General features: G+C 37.9%; 1 protein-coding gene and 1 long non-coding RNA gene across 4 annotated transcripts in view; one reads left to right on the plus strand and one right to left on the minus strand.

The window, feature by feature from the left end:
- Positions 1-20,203, minus strand: part of LOC144181469 (uncharacterized) — a 45,229-nt gene that overhangs the window by 19,844 nt on the left and 5,182 nt on the right. Inside the window, exons 2-4 of the long non-coding RNA XR_013324680.1 lie at positions 12,864-12,918; positions 2,183-2,293; positions 1,004-1,069 (exon numbers count right to left, since the gene is read on the minus strand). This is a non-coding gene — a long non-coding RNA (uncharacterized LOC144181469). The remainder of the gene's footprint in view (positions 1-1,003; positions 1,070-2,182; positions 2,294-12,863; positions 12,919-20,203) is intronic.
- Positions 7,085-10,156, plus strand: LOC144181412 (homeodomain-interacting protein kinase 1-like). Of its 3 annotated transcripts, none has more exons than XM_077709862.1 (8): positions 7,085-7,215; positions 7,294-7,856; positions 8,676-8,857; positions 8,938-9,061; positions 9,131-9,262; positions 9,330-9,392; positions 9,465-9,646; positions 9,732-10,156. In XM_077709862.1, exons 2-8 carry the CDS (start codon positions 7,419-7,421, stop codon positions 9,826-9,828), a joined length of 1,218 nt encoding a protein of 405 aa, XP_077565988.1. In that variant the 5' UTR covers positions 7,085-7,215; positions 7,294-7,418; the 3' UTR covers positions 9,829-10,156. The 3 variants fall into 3 exon arrangements, with proteins under 3 accessions (XP_077565988.1, XP_077565987.1, XP_077565986.1); XM_077709861.1 differs by having other exon boundaries at positions 7,125-7,856; positions 9,732-9,858; positions 9,942-10,156; XM_077709860.1 differs by having other exon boundaries at positions 7,125-7,856.

The following is a 20,203-nucleotide window of genomic DNA, read 5'->3' on the forward strand; positions in this document are numbered from 1 at the left end:
TTAGTTAAGAGCTTGTTTTTTTGGCCCCCTATTTTTAGCCTACACGCTTCAAATCTGCAAGAGATAAACACAAAACAACTGACGCGTACTACAGTGTGTATTTTGAGTATGCAGGATTACAATTATTTTTTCTGTGTTTGGCTGTATGACACCTCATTAGAAAAGATGGATTTTGTTACTGCTATGTGCTACTATACTGGCATAAAAAAACATTTCTGGATGAAACTAGAGACTTTTAAAAACATTTCAATGAAGGAATATGATGAGTTACAGTGCAAAAGTCATTTACCTCTTCAAGGTGCATGCTTCAACAAAAACTATAGTATATTTAAAACTATTTCCTATACATTTGCTGCTTGCATTTCTTACACATTTGCATTTTGTTTTACTTTTTTTCAAAGCCTGCCGTACGTCCGACTGGGCGACCAGTCGAGCGTGTGACCAATCCCTGACTGGGACAATTGAAAAATGAATGAATGAATGAATTTCAAAGCTAGCTTGGTTAATGCCTTGTGGTGCTATTCATTCATTTGATTTTTTACAGTTATTATTTCAACACTGGTAACACAAACCATGTGATCTGCCATCACAAAACACACATTAGTTAAAATAAGAAATATTCTAGTCAGTTGACACTGCCTGAGAGTACTACAAAACTCTGTTTACATAAAAAATCTACTCTTAAGTGTACACGCTGTTACGCACATTTCCTCTAATATGTGAGGGACAATGTTGTGGTCTTACCTTGCACGTTTTGAAAGAAATCCAATACAAAGAGTGTCAAAAAATGGTGGCAATTTTGAGACAGTTATTGTTTAGGATATCAAAATGGTAAATTGTGCAAGTGAATTTAATGAAGTGTCTACACTGTACATATTTAATGCATTAATGTGTGGGATTTACATTACTGGGCTGGTCTCAGAGAAGAGTAAACAAGTGGATATTAAAAGGTTCTCAATGGGCTCATCAAATGGACTGTGATGGAATAGAAAGAAGTACTCACCATGGATTTCGTAGGCTGCCCACAAAACTCTTGTATCATAGAATGCCTTGCACTTGGGCCTCTTTACTTAAAAAAAAAAAAACATAAAAAGATTTACTCAACTTGGTGCTCTAATGTTGAATGAGTTGTAAACAACAAAGCAATCAGGTCCACACGGAACTGCGAGAAAATGAGCCATATAGGCTTCAGTTTTATTCCAAAAAGAAAATATTATTTGAGTTGAGGACTATACTGACGACAAGAAGAATAAAGAAATTTAGAAATACGGATTACAGGCATGTAAAAGTGGCGACTTCTACTACTGTCAATTTAATAGGGGGTATCTTTTATTTTTTTTAATCAGTTTAAGGACACCTGGGTTAAGATCAATTTACAATCAAGACAACTGAAAAATGGCTAGTTCATATTTTTACTTCTAATCAAAGTCTTAAGGCCAGAAGGCATTGTACTTTTTTTCCTCTCTGAGCATTTTTTCACCCTTTAGGGCACATGTGTCAAAGTGTTGGCCCGGGGGCCAAATTTGGCCCACCACATTATTTTGAGTGGTCCGCAAAAGTAAATCATGAGTGCCGACTTTCTGTTTTAGGATCAAATTCAAATGAATAGTATAGATGTATATTGAATTTCCTGATTTTCCCTTTTTAAATCAATAATTGTCATTTTTTAAGCCATTTTTTCTCAGTTTTTAGTTCAAAAATCCTTTTGTAAAATCGATAAATATATCTTAAAAAAGCTAAAATAAACATTGTTTTAAATCTTTTAAAAAACTGAATATTCAGGGCTTTTAATCCAGTTCTTTTAATCCATCTATAAAAAAAAAAATCTAAATATTATATCTAAAATGGTCCGGCCTGCATCAAATCAAATTGATGTTAACCAACCCGGGTTTGCCACCCTTACTTTAGGGAATTCTTAATCCATGTCCAAGTCAGCCCCTTATTGATTATGAATAATATGCAATCGGAGATGCTTAAAATAGCTCTCCGAGAGGTCCTAACTTTGCATGGCTTTTCCTCCTCCGCTAATTAGCGCTCAGTTCACACAGGGGCGCGTAAAAGTTCTTCTTAGATTGACCAAAATGGATCCAAACAGGCCTTACGATAGATAGTTCACGACCCAGGTGCAATGTTTATAAATACTATGTGTATCACAATCAGTTCAAACTGCACTGCCGAATACCTTTTATGTCTGTCTTGTGGTAGCAGCTACTTGTTTCTAGAAGTCCTTCCGATGGTCAGTTTGGCTCAAGTGTGTCGGACAATCCCGAAGATCCATCCTTGATGCGCCAACCTGAGAACAAATGGCCGCTATGGATTACGCCAGGAAAGTCAAACTGACCTGAAAAATGTTGCCCTAATATTCTACGGCGGATTCTAAAGTGGTTTCGGTGTGTAGTTTTGTGTGGTTCCAAGCGTTGAAGTGATTCTTGTGGCATATGGTATGTTTATTCTGAGCTGTGAGTGTCCTTTGTTTAGGATTGGTGGCTGCTAATGTAAGCACATGGGCTGTTGTCTTCAAATGTGCTCACTAGTTTCTACATAGCTTTTTATAGCCCAAAAAAATGTTCCCTTTGTCTATGGAAGAATGGAAAACTGTACATTAAAACCTTCAAAGTAATAGCAGAGCTTTGATTTTTGTGTTCATTCAATATTACACGATTCAAATCGTAATATTACGATAAGAAAATTGAAATATCAATCATTGTAAGTCTGCATTGTAATATTACAAGATTAAAATTGTGATTTACGAGATGAAAATTGAAACATCACATACAATAAATCCAGATTATATTGTTACTGGATTATAATCTGCATTTATGATGAAAATTGAAATATCACCAATAATAAATCCAGATTATAACGTTACTAGATTAAAATTGAAATATCACCCACAATACATTGACATTGTAATATGACAAGATTTGAATCATAATATTACAACATGAAAATTAAAATATCATCCATATAAAATCCATATTATCACATTACTAGATTGAAATTGAAATATCACCCACAAAAAGTACACATTGTCATATTATAAGATTCCGATCGTAATCTTAGGACATGAAAATTTAAATATTGCCCACAATAAATCCACATTGTAATATTTAGAAGATTCAAATTGTAATATAATGAGATGTGAACTGAAATTTCACTCACATTAAATCCCTACTATAACATTACTAGATGAAAATTTAAAGATCATGACCAAAAAGTCCATATAGTAACGTTACGATTAAAATTGAAATATCACCCACAAAAAAAATCCACATTGTCTGTAATGATGCCGACCATTAACATTAGCAATCAGCATGAAATGAATAAACTGGAATATTGCCATGCTGACTAAAAAACGAAAGGAATGACTTACTTCTACTTCCCTAGACACCCCTTTCTAGGTCACCAAAAAAATTGGACAGTTGACTGATTTCAAGGCATATTCATTGACGTATATCTAACATTTTTGTACCTTCAACACAAAAAAAAACACACCATCGTGATGCACCATCACTGCAATAATAAGCCCCTTAAAATGCCCCTTTTTCTGGACTGGGAACAACTAATGAGGGTTTGTTACTTCAAAAGCTTGAATCTTTTTCCAATTCAAACAGCAAACCATTAGGCCTGTAATGATAGGTTGGCGGATACAAAGAAACCCAAAAAAGTCCCAATTGTACTTAATGTGCTGAAAAGGTCAATGACCCTGATTAAATGATGCACATTTCTGCTATATAGTCTAAAATATAGTCATTTTTTCACTGAGGCAGTACTATATGTGTGTATGCATGTGTATGCATGTGCATGCATGTGCATGCATGGGTATACAGGAGTATACATGAGTATACATGAGTATACATGAGTATACATGAGTATACATGAGTATACATGAGTATACATGAGTATACATGAGTATACATGAGTATACATGAGTATACATGTGTATGTATACATGTGTATGCATGTGTGTGCGTGTGTGTGCGTGTGTGTGTGTGTGTGTGTGTGTGTGTGTGTGTGTGTGTGTGTGTGTGTGTGTGTGTGTGTGTGTGTGTGTGTGTGTGTGTGTGTGTGTGTGTGTGTGTGTGTGTGTGTGTGTGTGTGTGTGTGTGTGTGTGTGTGTGTGTGTGTGTGTGTGTGTGTGTGTGTGTGTGTGTGTGTGTGTGTGTGTGTGTGTGTGTGTGTGTGTGTGTGTGTGTGTGTGTGTGTGTGTGTGTGTGTGTGTGTGTGTGTGTGTGTGTGTGTGTGTGTGTGTGTGTGTGTGTGTGTGTGTGTGTGTGTGTGTGTGTGTGTGTGTGTGTGTGTGTGTGTGTGTGTGTGTGTGTGTGTGTGTGTGTGTGTGTGTGTGTGTGTGTGTGTGTGTGTGTGTGTGTGTGTGTGTGTGTGTGTGTGTGTGTGTGTGTGTGTGTGTGTGTGTGTGTGTGTGTGTGTGTGTGTGTGTGTGTGTGTGTGTGTGTGTGTGTGTGTGTGTGTGTGTGTGTGTGTGTGTGTGTGTGTGTGTGTGTGTGTGTGTGTGTGTGTGTGTGTGTGTGTGTGTGTGTGTGTGTGTGTGTGTGTGTGTGTGTGTGTGTGTGTGTGTGTGTGTGTGTGTGTGTGTGTGTGTGTGTGTGTGTGTGTGTGTGTGTGTGTGTGTGTGTGTGTGTGTGTGTGTGTGTGTGTATATATATATATATATATATATATATATATATATATATATATATATATATATATATATATATATATATATATTATATCTTGTAAATCTGCACATCTTTTTTCTCCTTGCCCAAAACCATCACTCATTTCTGTTCTATTTCAGCCCCCTTAATCGATGCTCCCATTTTGCCGCTTTGCTGTCGGTACTTTTAATTAAAGAGAGACAGGAGAACTAATTGAAAGCCCCATTATTGCCCTCCAACTTGTCAGCGCGCAGAGGATTGCGGCGCACTGCTTGAAAATCCGATTTTCATCAAGAGGGGAATTTTCTGGAGTGATTACTTTGCGTGGCGCTTAACTGTATTAGGGTGTTGAATTGAAACAGTGGATGAGTTGGGGGAAAAAGATCACAAATTGACTCGCCACGGGACATGCTTTTCAAAAGGATTACCATGACGACGACAGAACAGCAGGAAGTGTTAAGAGGGAACTATCCAAAACTAGAAACCCAAAGCACATAGCATGAATTGGACCTGTGTTAATAAAATCTCATGGTAAGTGATTAGTTGTGAGGGAGTTATGGATATCTTTTTGGACAGCGCTATCCATGTTTCACATCATGTCCGTATGGTGTGCCTTATTCACCGAGTGTCTGAGTGATGGAGGGGTGATGAATTTTTAACAGTAATGACTGCCAAGGGTCATTGCGGGATTCGGCTTCAGATAGAGGAAGGGTGTCAGACTCGGGTTGGTTCGCGTGCCGAATTAACATCAATTCGGTTTCATGTGGGCCGGACCATTTTGGATATAATATTTAGATTCTTTTTTGATAAATGGATTAAAAGAACTGGATTAAAATCCCTGAATATTCAGTTTTTATAGACCTAAAACAATGTTTATTTTAGCTTTTTTATATGTTTTGATTTTACAAAATGATATTTTATCTAAAAACTGAAAAAATGATTAAAAATGACAATTATTGATTTTAAAAGGGGGAAAATCAGGAAAATTAATATACATCTATACTCTTCATTTGAATTTGATCCAAAAACAGAAAGTCGGCACTCATGATTTACTTTCCCGGGCCACACAATATGATGCGGCGGGCCAGATTTGGCCCCCGGGCCACCACTTTGGCACATGCAAGATTGAGCGTCTTTCAAATCCTCAACTTTGATATTATAACGTTACTAGATTAAAATATAAATATCAAAATAATGACATTGTAATATGACAAGATTTGAATCAGAATATTCCAACATGAAAATTGAAATATCACCCCCAAAAAATCCATATTATAAACAATACTAGATTAAAATTGAAATATCACCCACAAAAAGAACACATTGTAATATTACAAGATTCTAAAATGTGAGATAGAGCGTCTTACAAATCCTCAACATTACATTCAAGGACACACCTCTGTAAACCAACCCCCCTTTTTGTTGTTTGAGGTGTGACTGAATGATGATTGCACTCAAGATGCGCCAGACACTTCTCCTTGGGGGTCTGCGGTCGGCGTCTAAGAACACCAGTGGGTGAGAATTCGAAAAAAATACAAATCCCTCTCCTTGGGGGTCTGCGGTCGGCGTCTAAGAACACCAGTGGGTGAGAATTCGAAAAAAATACAAATCCCTGATGCTTTTCAATTCATTCATGCAATCACAAGCTATACACCACCTCCAAACAATATTTTCGCCTCAAGTTTCCATCATAAGCGTCCACCCTACTTCATTATTATACCTTTTCTTGAAATATAATCATTATATATGTACTTGCAATGAAGAACACTTTGCCTTATTTTGGATAATAAACATTACATATAAAAAAAATTGCTTATCAGGAATGTTAGCTTCATCATTTTTATAAATGTGATATTAATATAAGGCATTTTAATACATGTCTTGCAAAAGAAATGCTCGCTCCAAAGTTAACCAAAACACATTTGGAGGTCAGTTTTACTTCAAACCTGGACTTCTAGAGACTATGGTTCACAGCAAGAGAACGGTAAATTGTTTTGGGAAGCATTAAACTCTGAAGACGGTTTTACAACAAGTTCTTGGGAACTGTGGATTTGTTTTGGGAAACGTGGCTTCTCAAGATGTTCCACATCAATTTTCAAGATTCGATAGACCTACAATAGTTTTGAGAACTGAGACAAATTGTTATGAGACTCTGAATAATGTTTAGCGTTCTGTTATGCATGTTGTTTAAAATCTTATGAATATAAATGCAAAAGGGACAACTGGGTCTTCAGAATCATCTGACTGGAGGCGCAAGAATAAAATGATATAATCTCAGATGCCTCCATTATTGAAGGGTAAACTTGGGAATACTTAATGGTGAATCTATCAAATGGCATCATTACGATGACATCGCGCTATGATCCCACTCACCCAATGACCCAACATGTGGACATGCAAGGCCACTGTGCGTGATGTCACAACACGACACATTAGAGCTGTGCGTGGCGGCCATGTTCCTGTGATGGAAAGGAGCCGGAGTCTCCTACGCAGTAGCCTTTAGCTCGGTCAGTTACAAGATTTGACAAGCTCCCGGATGCCTTCTTTATCATGAACCGTGAGTACAGCCTCCACCCGTCCCTGTTGCTGCTGATTCCGTATGGCAGACTCACCCTCAAACACTCTCTACCTCCAGTGAAGTGAAAGCCAACCCAATGAATTGAACACCAAGCTGTCCATTTGTAGATGGAATGGATACACACACAAACAACATGCATAAAATAATTTAAGTTTTACTCCAATCTCGACTCGGCAGGTGACATGTCGATATTTTTCCACTATGCGGCATGGAGTGATGAAACAAGTTCGTCCGAAAGTATTTTTGGTGATGACTTAGATTTGGATGTAGGATCTTTGATACGCTCCCCTACTGCAGACTACATAGTGGAGAGTGTTTTGGGGTGCGGGTCATTTGGTAAGGTGGTCCATTGCAAGAAGATGGCCACCGAAGAATCGGTTGCCTTGAAAATCATCATGGAGAAAGAATTCAACAACGATGCTCAGAAAGAAGTGGAAACTCTGGAAATGCTGAAAAACTTCAATTTGGAAAAATACAACATCGTCAAATGGTACAGCTCTTTCCTCCTCGAGGGCCATTACTGTCACGAATTTGAGAAGCTAGACATGAGTCTTTACCAATATCAGGTCACACAGAAAGAGACTCTGGAGCTTAAAGAGATACGGCCCATTTTGCAGCAGGTTTGTTTACCCTCTGCCACTTGCATACCTGTACGTTTTTTTTACCATTTCAAATCATGTACGCCATACACTGACTTTTGAACGGGCAAAATTTTTGTTTAAAAAAAATCGCCAATACAGTGTTCCATCGCTTATCGCGGTCAATGGGGACCGGGACCACCCGCGATAAGTGCATTTCCACGAAGTAGGGATTCCCCTTCCAAAATGCTTAATTTGAACTTAATTCCATTTTTTTACCCCCTGTATACAGTACACCATATAGAATACGAGTACAGAGAGTGAAATTCATGTTATAACAAAAAAAAACTGTAAAATATGTTGTTTCAATGTAATATTTGTATTTTTTTTTTTTATCTGCGAAACTATGAGTCCGCGATAGCTGAACGGCGAAGTAGAGGGGGAACACTGCATATATGAAAACCGATCTCAACAAGACCGTTTTGGCAAAAATCCAGATAGTCTCGTAGGCTGTTAGCCAACAACGCTACTGTCATCGATCATTATTATTGTCACGGTATACCAGCAAAAATTATCCTCAAGCGTATGTATTTTTTTTACAGTGCGTACGGCAATATCGATAAAGGATGACATGTGTATGCGTAGATATACATAGAGTAAATATTGTGGAAGCAAGTATGGAGGAGCCACATAGTACGAAATGAGTTACCGCGAGTAAACATGCGTCGTACGGTGTTTGTACGTTTTTTTGGGGGTTTGTACGGGGAATCATAATCATTTATACAGGTAGTTATCGGAAGAGGTTGACAGGTATGCACTCGATGAGGTCTACCTGCTAAAAATGACCCACTGTCGTTTCAGGTAGCTTTATCTCTTCAGCTACTAAAGAGCCTTGGGATAGCCCATACTGATCTCAAACCAGATAACATCATGCTTGTGGATCACGTACACCAGCCGCTAAGAGTAAAAGTGATTGACTTTGGTACAGCTATTTTGATTTCAGAGAGGTGCAAAGGCTCAGAACTTCAGACGCTCTGGTTCAGGTGAGCCGGTGATACCACTGCCTGCTAAGAGAAAAATCTATGACCCCATGTTGTTGTTAAATTATCGATATTTGCTAAAGATCTCCAGAGATTCTGTTGGGCGCAACCTTCAATGAGGCTATTGATATTTGGTCTCTGGGCTGTATTGCAGCTGAACTGTTGATGGGCAAAGCATTGTTCCCTAGCTGTGATGAGTTTGACATGGTGAGTCTAAAAAAAAGCAGTGTTTTATGTTTCCACTGCATTGTTCAATAAATAAAGTTAATTCAACAGATGAGACACATACTTCACGTCATAGGAAAACCACCCAATCGTCTACTGAATACTGGAATGTACACAAAGCAGTATTTCCAACACTTTTATGCAAACTGTGAAAAGAGAAAACCGACCCTTTGGATGTTTAAGGTAGGTTTTGTACTTTGGTATCCAGATCAGCTTTGGAAAAGATATAACATGAGTACATTGCGTTTAGTCAGCGCTCTACACTTCTTCTGGCATACCCTGCACCTTAAACAGCTTAGAGGATCTTCTGCAGGTAATGTGACTTTAAAAAAAGTCTGAAAGTTCTTAACAGAACACGTTCCAGTGTACTTTTCTTGCCTCGAAGGGTCACAGTGAACTTTCCGGAGAAGACGCCAGAGCCGACGATCTGGACAGGAGGAGTTTTGTTGACCTTTTGGTTCAGATGCTGAAGCTAGATCCTAATGACAGGATCAGACCTAACCAAATTCTTCAACATCCCTTCATCACCATGAGCCATCTTGGCGGGGACTTCAATGACTGTCAATAGTAAGAAATGTCCACCATTATGGAGTACTTACTAACTTTAGTTGTCTCTGGAGATGGATTAATTACAAAAGTGGATACGTTGTAGTGTTAAATCCTGCTTGGACATCCTGAGCGGTCATTTGACCGAGACCTCGTTGAACCAAGGAGACTTCCAGCTATCCGGCGCGGTGACGACACCCTGAGGGAGATCTACCAGACGCTTTAAGAATGAGGTTGATGATTGATTGACAGTTCCGAAAAAGAGGGAAATGGAGAGATGTCCAATTGTCTGGTTTTGAATTGTTTCCTGAACAAGAATTGGGACATGCTGAAAGTATCAAGAAAGGATTTCAAAATCAAAACAATGCAAGATTTCCTGGTACGAAAAATGCCAGATGGTGGCTTCCCAAAGATTTTCCATTGGATTCAGCTTTGGGCTCTGGTTGCTTCCACCCTCAAAACAACTACTTGCCATGACTTCACAAGTATGTGAGTGTGTATAAAAAATGGCACACAAATAAATATGGGTCTGGCCTGAAGTAAGATGAGAAAATTTGGCAATGTAGGTCTGTTTTTCCTGCTTGACACTCACTCCTTACGCACCATGTTATAACAATGCATCTATAGAGAAAATAATCTGCCCAGTGCTTTCTACAATAACTTAAGCAGCACTTGAGTTTAATGCATTTTTATGTCTTCCGCAGACTAATGCTGCTTTGAAATCTAAGGGTATTTTGTTGAGTGAGACATTTCCTAGCTTACTTATCAGCGCTCGTAATTGTGTGTCATGCATCAGAGGATACACAGACGTGGTCAAATTCAATTCAGATGAGTGTTTGTTAATCCTCATCAGAACACCTTGGAGTACAGGTGTCAAAGTGGTGGCCCGCGGGCCAAATTTGGCCCGCCACATCATTTTGTGCAGCCCGAGAAAGTAAATCATGAGTGCCGACTTTCTGTTTTAGCATCAAATTCGAATGGTTATAGATGTACATTACATTTCTTGATTTTCCCCTTTTAAAATCAATCATTGCAACATTTTTATTTTGTGTTTTTAATTCAGAGTGCAGTTTATAAGATCTAAAAATAAATATATAGATATTTTCCATTTCCCACTCTAATATTGAACATAATTAAAATATATATTTTGTTTCCATTTGAAATGAAAAACATGATTAAAAGAAATGTTCCATTACTAAGAAAAAAAGCTCAAATAAACATTGCTTTAGATCTATACAAAAATGAATATTCAGGGCTTTGATCAAGTTCTTTTAATCCAATTTAAAAAAAAAATCTAAATATTAGATCGAAAATGGCCCATACAACATACTATATTTTTCATGACTTAACCCATCCATATCTTCTATATCAAGCATTCTTTTGCTTACATCATCGGTATCAAACACAGTTCGGAGGTCCGATCTGGCCCACAGTATTGTTCTGTTTAGCCTGGATTTGTTGCTGATTCATATTGTAAATACATAATCAAATCTTAAAATGCCCAAAAACCAACAAGAAGTCACCTGGAAAGTCCAAAAATCAGCAGAAAGTGACTGAAACACACAAAGTCCCCTAAAAAAATCCCTCCAAATCAATAGGAACGGATTCAAAATGTACTGGAAGTGACCTGTAAGTACCCTAAAAATGTAACCAGACCATCTCCAGCCCGCGGGCCGTATGTCTGACACCCCAGCTGCAAACCGTTTGAACCGGTTAGACAAAGCCAGACACGCACGAAGGGTTCTAATCTATTCGTAGCCACGGAGGACTCGAGGAAAATGGATCAGGGACTGAGGGACTGCCAATGAAAAGGAAGTCTCTTCATAACGTAAATTCATTTTGAATGTCTGGCAGAGGGTTTGACCTAGTATTTTCTTCTCTGTGGGTGGTTTTGATTCTGTTTTGAGGCAGAGGAGTGCACAAATTCAGTATTCAGGCAAATGTTAATTCATTCGGCTGTGTATCGGCGCCCTAAATAGCGTGCGTTGAGTCACAGGAACAGTCACGTTGTATCATTGTTTCATGTCGGGTGTTCTTGCCACTAGGCCGACTTGAAGATAAAATCTTGCAGTAGATGAATCTAGTGACCGGTTTTTGACCTCTTTTTGGGCCTCTTTTTTTTACAGTCGCTTGCTTCCATGCCAGCTGCTCTTGTAGCACTTGAAAACAATGTTTTGGCCGTTGCCATGCCAACTGCGCGTAATGGAAAAAGGGTTGAAATACAGCATCTCCTCACACCGCTCGTTCAAAAAAACACTGAGAATAAAACTATTAACTAAAATCACATGACTTTTACCCAAAGACCGAATACAGTGTTCCCTCGGTTATCGCGGTTAATGGGGACCGGGACCACCCGCGATAAGTGAATTTCCGCGAAGTAGGGATTCCCCTTCAAAAATGTTTAATTTGAATTTAATTCAAAAATTATTTTTATTTTTTTAATTTTTTTTAATTAATTTATTTATTTTTATAATTTTTTTACCCCCCTGTATACAGTACACCATATAGAATACGGGTAGAGAGAGTGAAATTCATGTTATAACAAAAAAACTAAAATATGTTGTTTCAATGTAATATTTGTATTTTTTTTCTCAAAAAAAATCTGCGAAGCTCTGAGTCCGCGGTAGCTGAACCACAAAGTAGCGAGGGAACACTGTATTACAATTCAATAAAAGGGCCAATAATGATATGCTTATTTGGTAAAATTAGACAAAGATAAAAGCACCAGATCTTGCTAAATGGGCACGTCTAATCCAAGCCAGCCACTAAGTGAACTTTTTGGGTCAAACATTAACAAATATGAACATCCCCCGCCAACTAAACCGAGTTTGACAGCCCCCAGTTTGATAAAGGTCGAAATGGCATCCCTTCCACAGTCACAAGAGCCAAAACAATCTCCAGTGTCTACTACACTGGCGTGGGAGGAGGAGTGACCTAAACGGATCGCTCAGTCCCGTCTCCGCATGCACACGCACGTCTTGTCAGACCCACTCACAAGAATATGTCGATGTTGTCGATACGCGCACACAAAATGTACAGTGCAAAGACAAAAGTGTCACCATTTGCCAGTCAAAGGCGCTCTTGTCAACCACAACACAAAACACATTCACTTGGACAAAGGCGAAGGAAAACAGGAAGGGAAGCTGTAACTTTTTTACTAAAGCTTGCCCACTAACTCCACTTTGTGGTCATGGTAGCCTTTGTACTATTTGTATGTGTGTGTATGTGTGTATTCTACCTTGTATCCTGTGTGCAGGACCTTGGAGAGCTGCCAACTTCTCAGGAAAGCCTTCCTAAAGTCCAGAAGAAAAAATAACATTTAATTTTGTATTTTTTTAAAGCAAAGATTTCGTAGAAGTACCAAATTTCCAAGTACCGTATTTTCATGACTATAAGGCACATTTAAGTCTTAAATGTACTCCAAAATAGACAGTGCGTCTTACAATCCAGTGTGCTTTATATATGGAAAAAACAGAAAACCAAAAACGAAAAATCACCACTGTCGGATAGTAAAAAAACACAAACGCCTGAACTGAAACAATACTGTTAAATATGCAGATGCCATCTTAGTTTACAAAATCTCCCATCCTATAGCTCCTCCCCCACTGCAATATTTTATACAAAAAAAATCCAAAACATCAACAATGGCTGGCTCTAGAGGTGACTGTGTAGTGAGTGCTTCATACCTGGAAGTCAATAGCAATTACCGTATTTTCACGACTATAAGGCGCACTTAAGTCTTAAATTTTCCCTAAAATAGACAATGCGCCTTATAATACAGTGTGCCTTATAATACAGTGCGCCTTATAATACAGTGCGCCTTATAATACAGTGCACCTTATAATATAGTGAACCTTATATATGGAAAAAATTATAGCCTTATAGTCGTGAAAATACGGTATTACATATTAAAAATCATTTGTAAATTTCAGAATCCCTAAATGTTACCCCAATTTTGCATACAAACTAACATGACATGATTGAATAAGTCAACCTTTTCTGCTTTGAATTAGCATTCAAAAAAAAAAAAAACAATGGCAAAATAGTTTGTCCTAGTTGGGCTTGTAATTTAATTGAAGCATATGTTGTTAAGACAAATATAATTTCACAGATGTGACAATGCACATAAGCATCATAAATTCAAATTAGAGGTCATTTTTTGGGAGCTATCAGATAAAGATGTGCTACATGAGTTTCATATTGCAGCCATTGCCATAGTAACCACCCCCCCTAAAAAAAGGCTCCTTTGGATATCATCCCTTAGAAGATTTCACGCAGTGGAAACTGTCAGGAGATCAGTGAGAGAGTGGCAGGGGGAGCATGTAAATCCACTCCCAGTGTTCCCAGCTGGATGGAAGGAGGGGGGCAGGCAGGCTGTTGCTAGGTGGAAACTGGTGGTTGTTGTTTTTTTTCCAGGCACAATAAATGCACTTAAAAGACGCTGAAAAGCTTTCGTTTCTAAAAAAAAAAAAAAGGATGCTTATGCTGCAGTAGCACTGGTGGGTGGACCTGGGTGAAAAAAAAGATGGAGGAGAATGTAGTGGAAAAAGGATGGAGAGACGTGGGAAGGCGATCATCACATTTGATGGAGAGGCGCTTGCTTGCCATATTATAAGATACGCCTACCTAACGGAAAAGATGCAATGCAAGAACTGCGACTGAACCTTTTCAAGTCGGCCATTTTTTGGCAAGCAAAATAGGCATAGCCTTAAATTTATTCCAGCATCATGTGACCTGCCAAAGTAGTTCCCATAAACATTGCAAGTATGAGTAGTTTAAATGTGATTTTTTTTTAATTCCAAATGGTTTAAGGACACTGAAACATGCCACTTTGTCACAGGTGTCAAAGTGGCGGCCCGGGGGCCAAATCTGGCCCGCCGCATCATTTTGTGCGGCCCGGGAAAGTAAATCTTAGAGCCGACTTTCTGTTTTAGGATCAAATTCAAATGAAGAGTATAGATGTATTTTAAATTTCCTGATTTTCCCCCTTTTTAAATCAATAATTGTCATTTTTTAATAATTTTTTTTCTGTTTTTAGTTCAAAAACCATTTAGTAAAGTCTAAAAATATATTTAAAAAGCTAAAATAAACATTGTTTTAAATCTATAAAAACTGACATTTATAAAAAAAAATCTAAGTATAATATCTGGCCCACGTGAAACCAAGTTGACATTAAAGCGGCCCGCCAACCAACCCGAGTCTGACACCCTTTCACTATGTGAAACCTCGCCTATTTTGGCTCAATAATATCTCACTAAATATCTTATTGCTGCCAGAAAATACAAGAATCCACAAGTATAATAATGGATTGCCCTTGGTAGAGGCCATAATCCAGACAGACTAAAAAGATGTGATGGTGGAGCAATTCAAAGTCAAAAATGAAATAAAAAATAAATGCCTGAACAGGAGAGCTAATTGACGATAATGGGGTCACGGGTTAATTGGGCCGGAAATACATCATATTTTAGCATCTGTGCAGGCATGGGGGCAAATGCTTGCACCTGAGCTCATGGCTAAATATGCACAGATGGATGGATAGGGATAGATAGATATATAAGACTAATATTTTCTTTTTAAAAGACACATAGGACAGATTTTTGCAGTCACGCAAGAAGAATCTGGCAAGTCAAAACACATGCACATTGATACTCGGCCTGGATGTATTTCAGACACACTTTGATCCATCAGATTTCTGCTGGGTTTTAAAAGATTATATGGATTCTTGGCAGCAGATATGGTGAACTCCCTCCCCTCCCCTCGCTTCCGTTTAGCCGCCATTGTCTCTCTTCTTCTTCTCTGCCTGTCTATTTCTCTGGTGATGAATCAATTCAGAATATTATTTCAGCATTCTGGAAGCAAAAGTCAATATGATAATAAAGAATCAGGCACATATCACATCTTTGCTTAGTTTGGTTGTCAACTAGATCTCATGTGGGCTGGATTCATTTATTTTTAGCCATTAAAGGGCATTTTCACGACTAAAAGGTGCACATAAATGTCTTAAATTTCCTACAAAATAGACAGGGCGCCTTATAATCCAGTGGGCTTTATATATGGACCAATACTAAAATTGTTATCACGATAAAATAAAATAAATCAGTCGATAAGGTACACCATCCTCTACAGCTCTCAACTATGGCAAGCAGCTCCCGACTCTACTATTTTCCCACAGAAAAAGTACTGCACAGTGACTGCTGGGATACGTAGTTCTTATGTCAATACACCCAATGGATTGTGGCAAGTATACATCGACATCAACACAGCTTGAAGAAGGGTGGCAAACAGCGCCGGGCTATTTACCCTAGCTACTATTTGCGAATGGACTGTGGCCGCCTGGACGAACGTATAAAACCCAGCGTTTTTAAAGGACAATTTTTCAATTCGAACACTGAAAATGAGAACTTTGATGGATTTGTGGGTGATGATGTTGTGAGTACATTATAAACTGGCTAAATAAAGTACAACCGAACTCATTTTTGCCTCTGTTGCCTTTTTAAAAACGTGTTTTTAGCGTGTGGGTGTAGTGTGTTTATTTTGCATTGCCATGCCAAGCTGTGTCTATAAAATCAGTGCATCCTTTGTGTGTGTAAAATACAGAAATATCACTCGTTATTGACACTTAGGCTAAAAATACGATGCGCCGTATAGTCGTGAAAATACGGTAACTTAGTGGCACTGAAAGATGAGAAAAAAATCGATAAGAAATAGTGCAAATGGCAATAGCCTAACTCTTACAAAATTTCAGTGCTGCATGGAAAACAAATAAAACATTTAAATCTCTATGTACAGTATGAAATAGCTACAAAGCCAGGCAGAACACCCCTGCGGGCAGGATCGGACCCCCTAGTGGGCCGTATGTTTGACACCACTGACTTCCATGAATGATTAATAAGGCACCTGAACATGAGGGTTTTTCTTTATGCGCGCTACTTGATTATGCCCTTTGAAATAGCATGTTACTTATGCATGACTGAGAGACAAGAAGGAGGAAAATTAGGGAATGTGAACAGACGAGGGGATGGCGGCGGTCAGCGGGGAGGGATGGATCAGAAAAAAATAAAAGATAGTCATATATGATTCATGAATGGTTACATTTGCTGGAGAGGAAGGAGAAAGGAGCAGCCGGGATGGCAAAACTCTGGCTTGAATTATTCAGGGTAATAATCGAGTAAACATGACACGGTCACGCACTCGTCACAGACAGATGGAACGGAATGTGTGTCAGTGGGTCAAAAGCATACGCCGCTACTCTCACCTCGATTCAAATTGGCTATTGTTTTTAATGGGTTTTTACATGTGTCAAAGTGGTGGCTTAGGGGCCAAATCTGGCCCGCCGCATCATTTTGTGTGGCCCGGGAAAGTAAATTATGAGTGCCGACTTTCTGTTTTAGGATCAAATTCAAATGAAGAGTATGGTTGTATATTAAACTTCCTGATATTCCCCCTTTTAAATCAATAATTGTCATTTTTTAATCATTTTTTTGTGTTTTTAGTTCAAAAAACATTTTGTAAAATCTAAAAATATATTTTAAAAAGCTAAAATAAGCATTGTTTTAGGTCTATAAAAAAAACTAAATAATCAGGGCTTTTAATACAGTTCTTTTAATCCATTTATCAAAAAAATCTAAATATTATATCTAAAATGGTCCGGCCCACATTATAATCAAGCTGACGTTAATTCGGCCCGCGAACCAACTTGAATCTGACACATCTGGCTTATTAGATGACAGCAAATGAGCAATAATTTGCCAAATAGTTTTCAGTTTGACCTAAATGGCTGTGCAACGATGCACCACTAAGCAAGTAGAGCACTTCATTCTCCATAAAATGCTCAAATTTACAGACTACATTGAAATTAGGGCTTCATAAAACGCTTCTGGCAGTTTGTGATCTTTACATATACACTTTACACTATTTATCATGACATTTCTTCTAATATGTTTAACATTAACCTTCCCCAAAATGCTAATGGAACATTTGCATAAAAAAACTGAACAATTACACGACAGGGCCATCATTTAATAGACCATTTCAAAAGGTTCCAAGTGCCATTTTAGCATTATGAGTGTTTTATACTCCCCCAACATGTATTTGTCGTTTCGTGTTTAAAAATGAGAAGCTTAAAAGCTATAATCCATAATGAGTTTTCAATATATGTGAAAAAAAGCCTCTTTTTCCCCTAGAAAATAGCTTAAACATATTTATTTTGATAGCCTCATTGGGGTGAATTGTGTCAGGATAATCTTGCTATACAAGCCATTGTTACTCTTTCAATTTGAAATACTTTTATCCTCACACAAAAAACAAAAAAGGGATATACCGGCCTAATTAACACTAGGATTATGCAAATCGGAATTAAACTCTGAATTCCAGAAAACTGACCCCATCGACAAAAACAATTTGTGTAATTTATGTGTGCATGTGTGTGTATGGGGGTGTTCAGGTGGTTTATACGTGACATGAATCATAATTTGCTCATTAAAGATGCGCCTTAATATACAAATTGCCCCAAAAAAACACAAACTGCATAATATCTTTTTTAGTTTTAAGTAGCAAATGCATTATTAAATAAATCAAGTGCAGAATAGTGAAAAATTCCAACCTAAACCAAACGAATCATGCCAAAAAGATAAGGTGTTGTCATCACATTTACTACTTATTTTAAGCACCAACTTGGCACCATTTTGATATTTTCGAGAGAAAAGAAGCGTCTGGTGCTGCCAAGTGAGTATTTGCACGCACGCAATCAACAGACGAACGGACAGCAGTGTCGTGTGGGAGGTGACAAAGATGGCGTCGACGTCAGTACCGCACTGGCGAGAAGATTTTAAAAAAAGAGCAGAGGTTAGTCCAGACAGCTTGGACAGATGGAAGGAGCCATAGCTGTTCCCTTTTGGACAACTTGGATCTCATTGAAAATGTGCAAATGTTATGAAAATGTGGAATGGAACTGGAAAATATTAGGATGGACTCAAAGGTAAATGTGTTGGATGTTCAATGCGTTCCATTTTTGAACCAACGATGCCTACAAGCCTCTCGTCCATTGCCGCCAAAGGCAGAGGATGATAAAACTAGGGTATATAACTCTGATTCTGGCCTTCCAATGAACAATAAAAGTGGTCGATTGACTATCCACGGTCCCAAAGACAAAACTTATTTGATTCAGTCTTTTAAAACCCTCTTTTGCTCCTACTTTCATCCTTTATGGACAAATGGGATCACGTTCTATTTCCCTGGGGAATATGATGTAATTTAGTACTTGTCACTGATATGCAGAGGTAGACCTGGAGCTGCATTTGTGTTAGAGTTTTCGCACAGTGAGTCAACATCACAGGTGTCGAAGTGGCGGCCCAGGGGCCAAATATGGCCCACCAAAACATTTTGTGTGGCCTGGGAAAGTAAATCATAAGTGCCGGCTTTTTGTTTTAGAATCATATTAAAATGAAGAGTATAGATGAATATTAAATTTCCTGATTTTTCCCTCTTTTAAATCAATAATTGTAATTTTTTAATCATTTTTTCTGTTTTTAGTTCAAAAATCATTTTGTAAAATCTAAAAATATTAAAAAAGCTAAAATTAACATTGTTTTAAATCTTTAAAAAGACTAAAAATTCAGGGCTTTTAGTCCAACTCTTTTAAGTAGTTTAGATGTATATTAATTTTCCTGATTTCCCCCTTTAAATCAATAATTGTCATTTTTTTAATCATTTTTTTGTGTTTTTTTAGTTCAAAAATCTTTGTAAAATCTAAAACTATATATATATAAAAAGCGAAAATAATCATTGTTTTAGATCTATCAAAACATGGAATATTCAGGGATTTTAATCCATTTCTTTTAATCCATTTATAAAAATAAAATCTAAATATTACAGCTAAAATGGTCTGGCGCACATGAAACCGAGTTGACGTTAATACGGCCCGCGAACCAACCCGAGTCGGACCCCCTTGGTCTACTAGTATTTCTACGGTTCCCCTTTAAAATGATTCACTAAGTACGCATACACAATTCAGTGTAAGGCATTGTCTAAAATGTCCAATGGAGTGTTTAAAAGAATTTGCTACAGCACAGAGGCCACCACGGGATCTCATTAAAAAGCTTCCCGGTGCAGCGTTAACCAAAAACAACTGCAGGCTTCGTTATTTCCTTTTCTTTTCCGCGAGTTCATCCGGGGAGGCTCTGAGACATTTTGACATGACAGAGTTTAAAAAAGAGATTCACATCTGTATTCCACTGTGGATGGTTATTAAAAGATACAGTTTGGTCTAAGAATAGACGATGACGAATATGATTCATCTTCAACGGGGGTGAGAATTTTTGATCCTTCTTTGGCTAATGAGTGGGAATCAATGTATTTTCTAGAGCACAGGTGTCAAAGTGGCGGCCCGGGGGCCAAATCTGGCCCGACGCATCATTTTTTTGTGGCCTGGGAAAGTCAATTATGAGTGCAGACTTTCTGTTTTAGGATCAGATTAAAATGAAGAGTAGATGTATATTAAATTTCCTGATGTTCCCCCTTTTAAATCAATCATTGCAATTTTTTATCATTTTTTTCAGTTTTTAGTTCAAAAATCATTTT

This window comes from Stigmatopora nigra, chromosome 23, assembly GCF_051989575.1.
Source record: "Stigmatopora nigra isolate UIUO_SnigA chromosome 23, RoL_Snig_1.1, whole genome shotgun sequence".
In the NCBI taxonomy this organism is placed as follows: domain Eukaryota; kingdom Metazoa; phylum Chordata; class Actinopteri; order Syngnathiformes; family Syngnathidae; genus Stigmatopora; species Stigmatopora nigra.

Excerpts from the sequence above, each read along its gene's own strand:
- LOC144181412 (XM_077709862.1), top strand. The coding sequence starts at position 7,419 with ATGTCGATATTTTTCCACTATGCGGCATGGAGTGATGAAACAAGTTCG. Across the intron at positions 9,062-9,130 it reads GCTGTGATGAGTTTGACATG|ATGAGACACATACTTCACGT; the intron begins GTGAGTCTAAAA and ends TTAATTCAACAG. Across the intron at positions 9,647-9,731 it reads GACTTCAATGACTGTCAATA|TGTTAAATCCTGCTTGGACA; the intron begins GTAAGAAATGTC and ends GATACGTTGTAG.